Genomic DNA, 14,638 nt, shown 5'->3' on the forward strand with positions numbered 1-14,638 from the left:
ATGGAAGAAATGAGATCGAGAACAGTTTTCGGTACAACAAAAAATACAGCTGCTAGTTAGGTCGTATTATCGAATTTTTATAAACGATGTCCAAAAAGTCAACAGAGAGTGTCAAGGACTAGTATTTGATGTATAGAACAACCCTTAAGTGATTTCAGGTTGGATCAAATGGATTTGAGGTCAAATCAATCAATCGGGCCTAAGTGTAATTTTCTAAAAATGCCCGAGGGAGGTCAAAATGGTAATTTTTCGAAAGTTTCAAGGGAAAAATGAGAAGTACTAATCTTGAGGGTCTTAGTGATGGTGCTAGAAAGATCAGGGGCTTGAGGATAAGGGCCAAAATGCAAAAGAGAAATTCCAAGGGGCTAAACTGTAATTTTCAAAAAGTTGCACATGCATGGCCGATTTGGCCGTGGATTTGGCAGGAAAATTTGATCATTTGGCAGCCTAGGGTCGTCAGAGAGTGGCCTAGGGTGGTCTAGGAGGCGTGGGGAAGAAGTTTTGGCCGGAGATCGGCCACGTGGGGGGTCGTTTTTGCCTATAAATACCGAGGGCTTTCGGCCGAATTTGAAGCACAAATCGACCTCGATTTTGGATGATTTTGGGAGCTTTGATAGAGGACTTTGGTCTCTAGGCATCAAGGATCGTTTTGGGAGTGTTTTGAAGCATTTTGGTGAGCTTTTGAGGGTTGTTCGAGTTCGACCGAGGGTTAGAGGCGGACCGCCACCGCCGACCTGTAACCGGCCATTTGGAGGCCTTGCCGGTGTCCTTTCGGCCTGAAACCGGTGGGGCTAGGATCGATTTTTCAAGGGCTTTCAGACGGTACCAGTTTTGTTGCCATCGGAGTAACCGCCGACGACCAGCTCGAGGTTGAAGATGATGGCGCGTGACTGCCACGCGCCAGCCTTTGCTTCCAGCCCACTCACCCACGAGTGGAGGCGCGTGCCACATAGGTAATTTCTGATATTTTTTTCAAAATTCTTATAAAATTATTTTACGAATTATTATGTAAAAATATTTGAGAAAATAGTTGTGTAGATATTTATTTTGAATTATTAGAGAAGAAAAATAGGAGAAAATGAGAAAATGTGAGAAAATTAAGGAGAAAATTATATTATTGGGTGATTAGGGTACCTTGTGGCTTGAGGTGAAGTGACTCGTGCAAAGTGAGAAGAGGGCATGCAAATCGAGGCAGACACGTAAGTCGAGGCAAACCACGCTTGTCAATTTGAAATTTCGTCTAAAAGTGAGTGGTTCTACTCGAAAAGACTTATAGTAGCATGTGAATGGATTATTGTGAGTGTTCATCCCTATGGCTTAGTTTATTGTGATGGTCTGTCCAAATGGTTACTTACACATGCATTGAATTTCGTACGATTGCATACATCGAACTGTTGATTTTAAGTTATGCATGTTATGATTTTTCGGCATTGGCATGTTGCGTTGTCCATGTGGGACGTGGGTTGTTAACCTGTGACGTAGTTCTCGAGTGTCAGCATTTGGAATGCGTGCCAAGGGTTAATGTTATGTGACCCACTTGGGACGAGGCTGAGACGGACTTCACCCTACGGTACTCAAGTGGCGGGGCTGCGAGTGGACACCACCCCGGTTGTTGGCTCAAATGGCGGGGCTGAGAGTGGACACCACCCCAGGTTCCTTTGAGCAATAGCATTAAGGCCGAGGTGTCGTTGATTCCGGGGATAGTGCTGATGTGACACTCTTGGGGCTAGGGTTGCGTTGGGTTTTGGAATGCTTTTGAGTAGGAGCGTAAAGCCTAACAATGACAATGGGGTGATTCCCGGGTTCATATGTCGAGGTTGTCCCTCTTAAGCATGACTGGTTTGCCAATGGGTTGGTGTGGTCGTGTCGCCTTTAGAGAGATTGCATTTTCCCCGGTTAGGGTTAAGTGCTATGTGGGATTCTCTTAGGTTGGGACATGTCAGGATTTATCGGTTTTATATAAAATTTTTCATATCTGCATGAAAATGTTTTTGAATTCTCACTTAGATGATTCAGCATCTAATTTGGACTATGTCTCTGGAATATTTAAACGTTCCAGGTGAAAACAGTGGCGCCAAGGGAAAGAATGTCATCGAGATGTAGCTGCTATGTTTAGTTTTCGTAGGTTTTGTCTATGATTACGATGTTCAGATGTTATGTAATATTTTGATATTTTCATGTGAAACATCGATTTGGTTATTATAAAGGAATTGTCGGTTATATATCATTGAGGTTTCGATCTTGTTTCCGCTGATGTGATTGTTAATACCTGTCTTAGTTTATTTATTATTAAATTTTGATATGCTAAGAATGTACGATTGGGATTAAAGGAAATGATTATGATGAAGGTATATGTATCGAGAGACTTATGTTGTGTGTTTGATGTTGAAAAAAAAAAAAAATCCCAAAATCTCTAGGTAATGCGCGTTGTGGGAAAACGGGGCGTTACATTCTTGCTCCTTGGTACATTAAATCTCCTTCCAAGCCACCTTTGCTTTATAGCTATTCAGGTCTGAGCCACTCCATAGAAAAGCTCGAATAACTTGCTCCAACTCTTTGATTACCTACTTACATAAGATAAACAAAAAAGCCTAATAAATATGAATAGTAATGAGAACATACTTGACAACAGTGTTCTAAAACACACTAGGCACTAGTCAAGCGCCGGATAGGGGCCTAGTGCCTATGAAAAATGTTTTTTTTTTTTAATTTTAACATTTTAATGTAAATTAAAAATGTACAAATTTGTTTACTTGCTACTTGCTGAGTATTAAACAATAATTTTTTTTTCTTCTTTTTTCTGAGTATTGTAACTTGCTACTTGCCAAGGAAGAAGTTGGCTTGCTACGCAACAAGTATCCTTGCTCGTTGCTGCTTACAGCAAGGAGGAAGGAGGAAGATGACCATACTTACAGAAAGAAGAAAAGCAAGAACCAGCGGGAGAAAATGACTCGATTAGTTGCGAGAAAGACATAAATGACAAGATCGGCGGCGATAAGTCCGACCAGAGAGTGAACAGGAAAGCAAGAGAGAAGGGGAAAGTGGCGAGAGATAGAAAGTAACGACGAGAGAGAAAGGGAAGCTGAAACATAATTGGCCCAAGTTGCGCACGACTTAGGCAGGTAGGAGGCCTAGGCCGCGCTCGACCCAGATAGTTAGGCACCGATTGGGCTCTGTGCCTAGGGGTGCCGACCAGGGCTTAATCGCGACGACCGCCTTTTAGTTTATTACCTGATAAGCTAAAGGCGCTTCCCAAAGGATAGAAGCCTACTCCTTCATGTGCCTACCTGTCTCTGAGCTTGATCCAGAATTGGCTTGCAATCTCCATAAAAAGGCTTAGTAATAATCTAAGGAATGCTTAGAAAACAAATGGGAAGTGTACCCTTTTGAAAACTAGATGCCAAAACCAGTTATTCCCTTAAAGTTTCATTGGAAAAGGAAATAAAGCAATCACTTTTTGTCGGATTAGCTTCAAGGCTTGAGAAGATTGCAAACTTGTCCAAATAAGATTTTAGCTGTAATGGCCTGGTATTTTGGGGAAAGAGTAAATGGAAGGGAATAAGTCGATTAATTCTATATTAAGTTAGTTGTGGTTTGCTAGTGGTTTGAGGGCTATGAGAAAGGTCGCATGTGGCATTCGATGATTGAAGTAGCTAAATATGGTAATGGAAGTTCAAAGTTAAAGGTGAAATGAAGTATAGAGAAGCCAAGCAAAAGAATTGTGTAGGCATGTGATGTTGGATAATCAACGTTCCCTTATGTAGGTATGTGATGTTGGATAATCTACGTTAAATTTAGGGTAGCCGAGGTTAAGGTGGAAGAGTGTACATGTAGAGATGTCATATGTGGGATCGTGGGCCAATACAATGAGGTAGAAGGCAACGCTGTGAGGGGAAGAGATTGTTAGCAATCGACAAATGGAGCAAACTATCATCGTTGTTGGGGATCTGTCGACAGATGGTGGAATCTATGGATCGATTTCAAGGAAAAAGAAAAATCTGTCGACATATGAGAACAGGTCTGTCGATTGATTGTGAAAGCTGGTCTCTAATAGTCTATAAATGCCTTCACAACTATCGATTGATTTTGACTAGACACGATTTTTTAGGCCATTTGGTATATAAATTCAAGGAGGATGAGAGAGATAAGGTCAGTGGAAGCTTGGAGAGGCAGAGGCGGTGAGTTCTTCTCATCATTTCCTTTTCTTCTTCTCTCTTTCTCCTTTGGTAATTGGTGCTTCAAGAAAGGATTTTGGAGAGTGGTGGTTGATCTTCCATCATCTTCTTCCTTCCCTTAGGTGGTTTCTTCTAGGTTGGAGAAGATTGGATTCTTGTAAGAGCTTTTCTCAAGCTTAGATCAAGAGCGAAGCATAATAAGACAAGTTCTTCTCCTTCTAATTTGCAAGTTCCTCTTGTTCCTTTCACAATAAGTAAGTTCTTTCATCATTTTTCTCATTAAAGAAACAAGATTTTGTATTGGATTTGTCTCTATGAGAAGTTTTTCCTCATATGAGACAAGCCTCTTTGTGGGGATGGATGTGAATCTTGTATTTCCTTCATACTTTAGCCCTTGGTGTTATTTTCCTTGAGATTTGATGGAAGGAAATCCTTGTTTTGAGGAAAGAGATGCATATTTGTTATCTACGAGGAGAGTGTGTAAACCTTTCTCATCTCATGTTGGTTTGTATTAAGTTCCTTTCGGGTCTCAAATAAGGTCTTGTATCACCCTATAATTCTTGTGGAATGATGCCGAACTATGTGGGATAGGTTCTTAGAGGGGATAGAGATGTTGTGTATGAGTTTAAATGTGTGAGTTATAGCGGTTGTCGACCAGTTGGGCTAAACTATCGACCGTTTGGGTGTCTTATGGCAGGGAACTGTTGACTGGCTCAGGAAAGTTGTCGCCTGATTTTCCCACAGTGACAAACTGTCGACCGGTTCCGCAAAAAACGGTTATCTAGCATTAGGCTTCGGGATTGCATTTTGGGTGGATCATTTGTTATGTGTGCTTAGGCATGGGCATAATAGCAAGATTAAAAGCACTAATATCACATTGGGTGTGATTTCCTATATGGGCGAAGCATGTCCTGATGTCTGATTTTAAGGGGGCTTTATATCACGTTTATGCTTATACCGCCATGCATTTTATATGAGTTGCATTGTATGATTACATATGCGCACGGTGGATTTAGTCGCTGGGTACACTCGAGCTTCGGCTAATGTGGATGTGATGACGATGATGATATGGGAGCCTTGGCTCTTGATGATGATGATGTTATGGGAGCGTTGGCTCTAGATGATGATATGAGAACTTTGGTTCATGATATATACCAGCCAGTTCATGGCTGCAGTCAAGTTTGTATGTAGAACCTTAGGTGCCAGTGTGTATCTTATATGGGCCCCTCGATTCATTGTATGTGTGCAGTGATGTGTTTATAATCGGTGGGTCGAGTTGTGATTCATGGCATGGCATGGCGCGTGTGTGGTGTTTGGGAAATGCTATATTCAACCAGATTTTCTTTTGTTTCATTTAGCTTGCTGAGTTTTGTGACTCACTCTCACTTTATATCATTACAGGTAAGAGCAAAGTGATCGTTGAGGGTGGGTCCAACTGAGTCTGATCCATTCTGAGTAGATGGTGTGTACAGAGATTCCCTGACCAAAAGATGTTTGGGTGGCCTTGTTGTTTCGTGTCCAAGGAGGACACTATTATATTTTGTTGATTGTAATGCTTTTTGTATCTTATTGGGCGGATGGGCCCGAATATCATGTAAAAGAAATGGGAATATGCTTTCATGCTTTCGTTGTATAAAATGAATTAAGAAGAATTTTGAGATCCTTACATTAGTGTTTCCATTGAAGCTTTATCCCCTTGAGGAAAAAGGAACAAATCATCAGTAAACATAAGCATGACAATTATGGATTGCTTGTAACGTCAACAGTATTGGATCTCGTCAACCTGAGTGTGATATCTAACGTTACCTTGCAATACTTGCATAATCAAAATGAAAAGATATGATAATAGCAAAACTCCTTGACGAAGACCTTCGAGAAAAAACCGTTGAGTTCACTACTAATTTTAATTGAGAACTTGGGGTTAGTGACACAAGCTCGAATCCATGCACAAAATTGGGGAGAGAAGTTCATAAAATGGAGCACCGTCATTGAGAAGTCCCAATCCACAAAATCGTAGGCATTTGCAAAATCAACCTTCATGGCACATCTCAAGGGCCCCTTGTAAAGATGATATTGGTAAAGGAGCTTTTGCGCGGGAAGATTATTGTCTCCAATATTTGAGTTAAGAAATGACTTTACATTATCCAGCTGTAGCCTTATCTTGTGCTCAAGAATTTTTGCACATCTAGCATTACTTCTCTCCCGGAATAATTATTTATGATTTCAAAAATCCAGAGGCTGATTCAACCCTTAGATTAGACGATGGAATGTTTAGAGTACGCGAATGATAATAATCCCATGAAGGCTGGTCCATAATCCATATAGATGCCATTTTAATCCAGCGCTGAACTGAATGAGCATAAGGCCGGCCACAAACCCAGGTCAAATGGAAAGAAAAACCAACTTTATACATTCATAGATCCCTATTGAACAAGTAACAAGCAGAAAAAGGAAAGGAGAGCAAGGGAGATAGAAAGAAAAGGAAGGTCCAAACATGCCACATCTATCCACCTCTCTCTTTTATGGATGGTATGGAGAAGCCACTGGCTAAAAACAGTAGTACAACGGGGATAATGGGGCAGTAATACTTCTAACATACATCAGGTCTGTAGTCGGGGCAAGGCAAAGGGAGCAGTATACCATGTTTATTCTCAAGAAGCTGCAGCTGGAATCTCCAAAACATCTGTTGCAGCAGAATCATATGCGGGTAGAAGCCACCCATTCTTCTTTGCGTGTTCTACATAGAAGTTATACTTCTCCTCGGCATTGGGAATGTCAAGGGCCAGATCGTCAAGCCCGTCCTTGATTCTCGCGAAGCCTTTTGTCATTTGATTAATAGTGATTAGCCCTTCGCCGAAGCATTCCTGCAGCAGGTCCAGCATCCTGTCATTCTTCTTCTCCATGGCCATGACCAGGGCCTTCTTCACAACTTCGTGGCTGAAGAAAGGCATTCCGAGATCACGAATACACTGGCAAGCTTCACTCACGACGCACCCACTCTCATATTCCTCTAGGAGCTTTAGTATCTTGTCCTTGGCATCCTCTACTGCCCACCCAGTCCCACCACCCCAGCACCTCAGGATCCTCTCACCGGCATGCCGCGCAAGTATGAGAGACCGGGCCATATGCACAGTCTCACTGCCTCTGCAATTTGGTGGCAACTTGCTAGCTATCTCTTCTAAATTTAGTGGTGCCAAGACATCATCAATCACAGCCCTGGCCAAGAAGAAAGCAAGTTCATTTGAAGCGTCCAGAATGTCAAGTGCCGTATCTTCTGCAGATTCAAGAAGCAATACAAAACCATTAACTATATCTTCAGTTGAGAATATCTCAATATGAAGGGCAGAGAGCAGAACAGAAGCCATCTCTTTCTCTCGGTTCTTCCTGTCCATTGCAAGGGTGATGAGCTTCTTCAAGAAAATTGGGTTCAGCTCAGGTGCCCCAAGATCTACAAGACTGCGGATCAGCTCAGGAATGTCATCTGAGAGGAAATACTCGTGAATTATTGTCACCACTTCTTCCTTGTATCTTCTCACCTTTTCATCATCCTTGTCTTCTAGCTCTCCATCTTCACCTGAGGATTTAAAAAATGACTCATCAAGCCAACCTTCAGAGATTGCCCGAGGAACCAAAGCTTGAAACAAGGATTTTGCAGCCGGAATGTCAAGAGCAAGGTCATCAAGGCTCTCAGCTAAACGAGCGAACCCTTTTACCATTTGGCTGGAACTTATTAGTCCTTCTTCAGATGCTTCCTTCAACAACTTCAGTATGAGCGATTCTGCTGTTTGGATCTCCATGGCAAGAATCAGGGCCCTCTTGACAACCTCATGATGAAAGAATGAAACACCTAACTCCCGTATGCATCTGCAGGCCTCAGCAGTATCTCCACTCTCTGAATATTCCCTCAAAAGATCTGTTATCTTTTTTTTCACTTCCTCAACAGTTATGTGGGTGCTACCACCCCATCGTCGCTCAACAAGTTCAGCATGGTGTGGAGCTGAAAGATAGCTCTTCTCAGCAGTTTGGATGACTTGAAATCCCTTGGTGGATTCAGAGAGTGCTTTCTTTGCCCTGGTGAGGAAAGCAGGAGGTAGGATGTCATCAACCACACCACGAGCTATAAACAGAGCAAGCACATCAACTGCATCGAGTATATCCACAGCAAGGTCGTCAGCAGCTTCTAGGAGCATGAAAAACCCATGACTGATCTGTGCTGAAGTGATAACATCAGCATAGAGAGCAGAGAGGAGAACCGAAGCCATTTCCTTCTCTTTGTCATGTCTGTCCATGGCCATGGAAACAATCCTTTTTACAAAATAAGGAAGAAACTCACTAGAGCCAAGTTCTCTGAGATCAGATGCTGCCACTTCCACATCACCAGTGCTGAAATATTCCTCTACAATGGAAACCACAGCTTTCTTGTATTCATCCAGGGGGTCACAGACAGATGACCCAACAAGCTGATATGGCTCCTGTGGAAGTCAGGAACAAGAAGCCAGCAATAAAGATATCTCTAAGAAACATTCAAAAGTAAATTTTAACAGAAACAATTAGAACTACAGGATTGACTACCAAAATCACAAGAGCAAAGAAAGGGGGGCAGATAGCAACAGCACCTTATTCTTAGAACTTTCTATCCTTCTTAAGCTGAAATCGTTAACAACCTATCTACTAAATTCGGGAAAACAACATCACTTGAACTGAAAGCAGCAATTACCTCGCCACTATCATAGTTCGGATCATTTCGATCAATATGAGATACACCATCAGTGTCCAGTAACTTGCCCCAGGTGCCCTTCCCCCCAGCACCATCTGATGAATGTTCAGCAGGCAGCTAATTGATGTTAATACGGGCAGACACATGAAAATTCACTAAAACTCAGAAGTTAAATCAATGAACAGACAAGCAGCAAGTCCACACTTTTCACCTCTCAAAAAGACTAAATGATGCATCACAAGCCCAAGAGTACTCAGGCCCACTTACACGTTCAAAAACAAAGTGGGACCAGCCAAACCCAGGCATTATTCCACAACATTAATTCAGTCAACCAAATCTTAATTAAGTGAAATCCCAATAAACCACTTATTTGCTGAATTAATTGTGCTCAGGAAATTGGCAGTCATTTATTTTACTTGTTAAGCAAGTCTACATTTATCCCTATTTGCTTATTTCCTATGTATTCCTTAGTAAAGTGTGTTATCTCTTGAATTTCTCTCTATAAAAGAGAATAATGATGTAACACACTGATTATTGAATGAATTATTAATAAATTCTACGAAATTGGATTCAATTCCTTTTTCTTGATAATTCTTATCACTTGAAGTTCTGTCACATGTGGTGAATTTCCTAAGTTCTTATCTTTGGTGTGGTTGCTTTTAATTTTGTATTATCACCTTAGCGGCGAACTTATCAATCCTTCTTCTCCCTTTCGTAACTCTGTACTCTCTCTTCCTTTCTTTTTTATGCATTCTTGCTTATCTTCCCAGTGAAATTCATCACTAAATCCAGAATTAGAGGAAGAGAAACAGAGAAGAAACAGACGAGGTCCACTCTTAAATGTTTAAGACAAATGCACCAGCCAGTTGGTTGATCTGGCTCATGGGGTTAAGACCCTTAAATGATACATCGGATTTAAGACAACCACATCTCCATTCTCATTCCTCTTGTTTTCATAATCCACTGAAATTCAAGCAAAAGGGGCAATATCCTGCAGGCAAACACAGGCAGATATGAAAAAAGATAAACAGAGAAGAAACAGATGAGGTCCACTCTTAAACGTTTAAGACAAATGCACCGGCCAGTTGATTGATCTGGCTCATGGGGTTAAGACCCTTAAATGATACATCTGGTTTAAGACAACCACATCTTCATTCTTATTCCTCTTGTTCTTCATAATCCACTGAAATTCAAGCAAAGGGGGCAATATCCTGCAGGCAAACACAGGCAGATATGCAAAAAGATGAACACTACAACATTTACTATAATGGTAGGCACTAGTCATGGCAAAGACAGACATCCCTATGATATAATGTCATACCCTATAGGGAATATATTATTCTAATGTTCTTGTAAGTGTTCATATGAACCAGGTTCAACAATGATGACTATTCTTCAGCTTGAGCTCCAGGAGCAGCATAAAGAAAAATCTAATTTCATGTTACCTGATTTTGATGGCCTGACAGGTTTTTATCTGAACAACGATATCTACTCCACTAATTCTCCTTTTTAGTTTTACCAAGCAGGTAAAATAGGAAAAGCACAAAAACAGCCCCATTTCTTCACTCATCTACAATAACCACTGCTAAATCTTACTAATTTACTTCATGTGTGCTGTTTCGTATGCAATTCCTTGTTCTCATTGACTACCTTCAAAATCTATAGGTATGTTTTGATGAAGTATCAATGAACAAAAAAAAAGAAAAGAAAATCATTTTCTAAGGTAAATAATTTAATGTCTCATTGGATAGATATTTTTAAATAGTATTCTCAGGCAACAAGTGCACACACCACTAATTAATCAAAGAGGCAACAAAATCATCCATCTAAGAAATGCCAATATAATGTGGGGTATGAATAAGTAAGAATCTGAAAATAGACGAATATGGAGATTTGAGAAAAAGAAGAATACAAATATAAAACCAAAGGGGCAAAAGGATAAATACATATATTAAAAGAGTCATTAATCCAACAGAAAGTTACCATTCATTTTATAGTAATGATAATATGTAAAACTGGATTTTTTTTTTTTTTTTTTTGGGGGGGGGGGGGGCGCGAGAGGCGGGGAATTAGTACTCCAACATATTGATAAGAAAAATAAAAATAATTCAACATAAAAATGTTATTCTTTTCAAGGTTGTGATTAGACTCAATTGTGTTCTTTATGCTTTATCTAAAACCCTACCATATTCATAGGTTTTACTGTTAACAAATATTCTAAAAACTCTATTAGAAATCCAGTTCTGTCTTTAAGAACATCCGCTGCATGGTTCACCCCCAAACAAGCTTGTCTATCACATGTCAAGCAAGTCCAAAAATAAAACCAATAATAGCAAAATCAGGGTATGCCACTTGGCATGTAACACATGTATCCTAATTGACCAATGAGTATCCTCGTCGGAGACAGGTACAACACCTCAAATGAAATGTGTGCACTTTTTAGTTGTCCATCTTTGTACCAAAGGAGTACAAGAATGGAAGATAAAAAAGGAAAAAAGGATAAAAGATCTATGAGAAGGCTTTACTAGCATCCCCATGAAATCCAAACATCAAATTATAGCTGCAGACTACCCAAACCAGTAATGCAAACTACAAATTTAAGGTTATTCAATTTCAAGGTGACCAAAAAAAAAAAAAAAAAAACCATTCTTAAATGGTAGTAGTGGCCGGTGAGAGTGACATAGTAATGGAAACATAAAGGTAGTATATGTCGCCCCAAAGTCTGCCCTCAACAATATTAACATGGCCAGTACAAAGCTTTTTGAATTCAACATTAATATGACAAGGCCATCATCATGTCATAACATGTACCTTGACATTGTCAGAGCTAAAAATAAGAGTATGAAATACGAATCTTAATAACTTGAACCTCCAAATGGATTAGATAATTTGATTTGCCAACCTAAAATACAAGTTACAAATTCTGCATCACCTCAAGAGAGCTTTATCGCAAAGAAACTAATCCAACAAATTATCCATTATTTATTGACTGATCTTAGCGTAATACTAAAATCCCCACCAGATAATAGGTCAAGAATAATACGACGCACAGCACGTCAGCACTCAAATTAATTGAAACTGATAAGAGTTAAAGGCAAATGGAAAAGAATAATACACTTTTCTATATGATAAGCATAAGCCAGAGCCCACAGTGCCATATTCTCAAAACAAAAATAGAATCAATCGTCGACGAGCATGCAAAAATTAACCAGATACAAGAAACATACAAAATAGCTCACCCTTCTTCACTCGCACTAACTTCCCCGAGTGAGAGCGTCGCACATGCCTGACAGCAATCCCAGCCGTCGCCGCTCTCGCGCCGGCCGGAGCTTTTATCTGATGCTCGGAGAGTAGAGACGTAGGGGATCTCGGTGAGGACGACAGAACCTCCGTATTCTGTGTGGCTACTTTCAGCATTTCTCGCTGCTCCTCCGTCAAAAACCCCTCGCTCGACGCCATTCCGACTCACAAATCCTAAACAGCACAATCAAATTCAGGAAAACAGAATCGCAAAAACACGCCGACTCGTCGGAATCGACGCTGCGAACACAAAACAGGAAAGTCCAATCAAGCAGAGAATGCGCAGTAGAAATGACCGTAGCGATTCCCTCTCCGCGGACTGGAGTTCCTTCTGTGCTTGGCTCGGATCTCGAGCCAAGACAGGAGAGAGAAAGCGAGAAAGAGAATAGCCGAAATCGAATCTAATTGGATTTTCAATCACTGAAAACAATGAGAAGAGCAAGAGAGGAACCGAGTATCTATAAAACCCTAGATCGACGGGAACCCGATAGACAGAGAGAGTTCTCTGTCTCTCTCTGGAACTTGGAGGGAGTATAGTGAGTGCTAATTATAATATATATATATATATAGAGAGAGAGAGAGAGAGAGAGAGAGAGAGAGAGATCTCGATCGGTTGAGAGAAACTGCGAGAAAAAAAGAGAGACCGAGAGAGAGACAGAATAGATAAGAATGGATCAAATAAGGGTTATTACAGGGGAGGTTAATTACATTAAAAACCCCGGCTTTTAGGGCGGTTTTACAAAATTTTCAATCATTTGCTTTTATTTTTTGGTTTAAATTTATATAAAATATATCTTTTATTATTCTAGTGAATCTCGCTAGTCGCTACTCCCGCGGAGGTTTTTTTTTTTTTGTAACTCTTAGGGGTGTTTGGTATAGGTAAAATTTTAAAATTTTTGAAAATGTTAAGTTGGGAATCTATATTCCTATATTTGGTACAACTTTTTTATAAAAAGAATTCTGAGAAATAGAATTCCCAAGAATAATTTTTAATCAACTTTCCTACAAAAAGATTTTTAGGGGGTTGGGAATCCAAGTTTCCCATAAATTTGAAAATATTTTTTTAATATATAAAAAGACTAAAACATCCCTTATCCTTTTATAATTCCATACAAACATATTATATATTATATATTAAATATAAAAATATATTATAATATATTTATATTATTTATTATAAAATATTATATATATTAAAATAGATATTCATACAAACATATATTTATGTATATATATTATATATATATACACATACATATATATACATAATGTGTAAAAAAATAATATTTTTTTTATTTTCTAAAGATATTGTGGGTCCCAATATTTTATATAGTAGAAGAAATTTATTATTTTTAAATAAAAAATTAAATAAGGGTAATTTTTAAAATTTTAATTTTGTTTTTATTTTATAAAGGCAAAGAAATAATTGAGGGCAAAAATGTGATTGCACTTTCATTTTTAGTTCTTTCTCTATTTGATAATTTTGATTTCCTATTTTCATTTTCAAAAACTTTTCAATTTTTATTTTTATATTTGTGAAGAAAACTTCAGGGCATGCCACGCCACTAGAACTAGTGACTACTCACTAGCTTCTTCACCCTTCGCAAAGATGGCCACTCTCAAATCAACAGCTCCCTATGTAATTAATTACTCGAAGAACCACCAGTAGAAGGCAAGGTTTGAGGAGTTGGTCATCGCAGCAATATGATATTCTCTGAGAGTTGCTGTGACGGGGGAGAAGGGTTTTAAGTTTTTATTACCTGTCTTTTTTAGCGTGCAAAATATTTTATTTAAAAAATTAAATTATATATATATATATTGTTTGACATATTATATTTTTTATGAAATTAAATTTCATAATGCAACTATTAAAATATCGAGAAATTTTATCTGCAGCCCATGAAATTGCTCTTCACAACTCATACCATGCAAAATTCTCCACTAATTTTAAAATTCTCAGTTTAGCCCCACAATCCACTATCTGCTCCAACCACCCTCAACCATCGCCTCACCTCTCTCTTTCTCTCTCGCACCATATACATACATACACACACTACAACAAAAATGATTTGTTGAGGCATCTTTTTAGGATATTTTTTAAAAAGTGTCCTCTAAAATACTATTTTAAGGCACAATTTAAAAAAGTGCCCCAATACTATAACTTTAATGAGGCATAACAATTAAGTACCCTATAAAATATAACTTTAAGGCACAATTTAAAGAAGTGCCCCAATAAAACAATTTTAATGAACCACGACAATGAAATGTCCTAATAGACAAATATAAACGTCTTAATAGATAAATTTAATAAGGCAGAATTTTTGAAATGTCCCATTAAAATAATTCTAACAAGACACTCTGATGAAGTGCCCTAATAGACAAATCTTAAGTGCCCCAATAGAATAATTCTAATGAAACTTAGATATACTATAAAATAAACATAGGC

General features: G+C 39.0%; 1 protein-coding gene across 2 annotated transcripts; it reads right to left on the bottom strand.

Annotated features, from left to right (window-relative positions):
- Positions 1 to 6,562: 6,562 nt before the first annotated feature.
- LOC127794940 (MA3 DOMAIN-CONTAINING TRANSLATION REGULATORY FACTOR 1-like) lies at positions 6,563 to 12,825 on the bottom strand. Of its 2 annotated transcripts, none has more exons than XM_052326271.1 (4): positions 12,644 to 12,825; positions 12,132 to 12,366; positions 8,893 to 8,987; positions 6,563 to 8,647 (listed from the first exon to the last, which is right to left on the bottom strand). In XM_052326271.1, exons 2-4 carry the CDS (start codon positions 12,349 to 12,351, stop codon positions 6,827 to 6,829), a joined length of 2,136 nt encoding a protein of 711 aa, XP_052182231.1. In that variant the 5' UTR covers positions 12,352 to 12,366; positions 12,644 to 12,825; the 3' UTR covers positions 6,563 to 6,826. The 2 variants fall into 2 exon arrangements, with proteins under 2 accessions (XP_052182231.1, XP_052182230.1); XM_052326270.1 differs by having other exon boundaries at positions 12,489 to 12,825.
- Positions 12,826 to 14,638: the final 1,813 nt, after the last annotated feature.

This window comes from Diospyros lotus, chromosome 2 (assembly GCF_014633365.1).
Source record: "Diospyros lotus cultivar Yz01 chromosome 2, ASM1463336v1, whole genome shotgun sequence".
Classification (NCBI taxonomy): Eukaryota; Viridiplantae; Streptophyta; class Magnoliopsida; order Ericales; family Ebenaceae; genus Diospyros; species Diospyros lotus.

Coding starts and splice junctions, on each gene's coding strand:
- LOC127794940 (XM_052326271.1), bottom strand. CDS start 12,351: ATGGCGTCGAGCGAGGGGTTTTTGACGGAGGAGCAGCGAGAAATGCTG. Junction 8,988..12,131: donor GTTAGTGCGAGTGAAGAAGG/GTGAGCTATTTT, acceptor AACATTCATCAG/ATGGTGCTGGGGGGAAGGGC. Junction 8,648..8,892: donor CGAACTATGATAGTGGCGAG/GTAATTGCTGCT, acceptor TGACTTCCACAG/GAGCCATATCAGCTTGTTGG.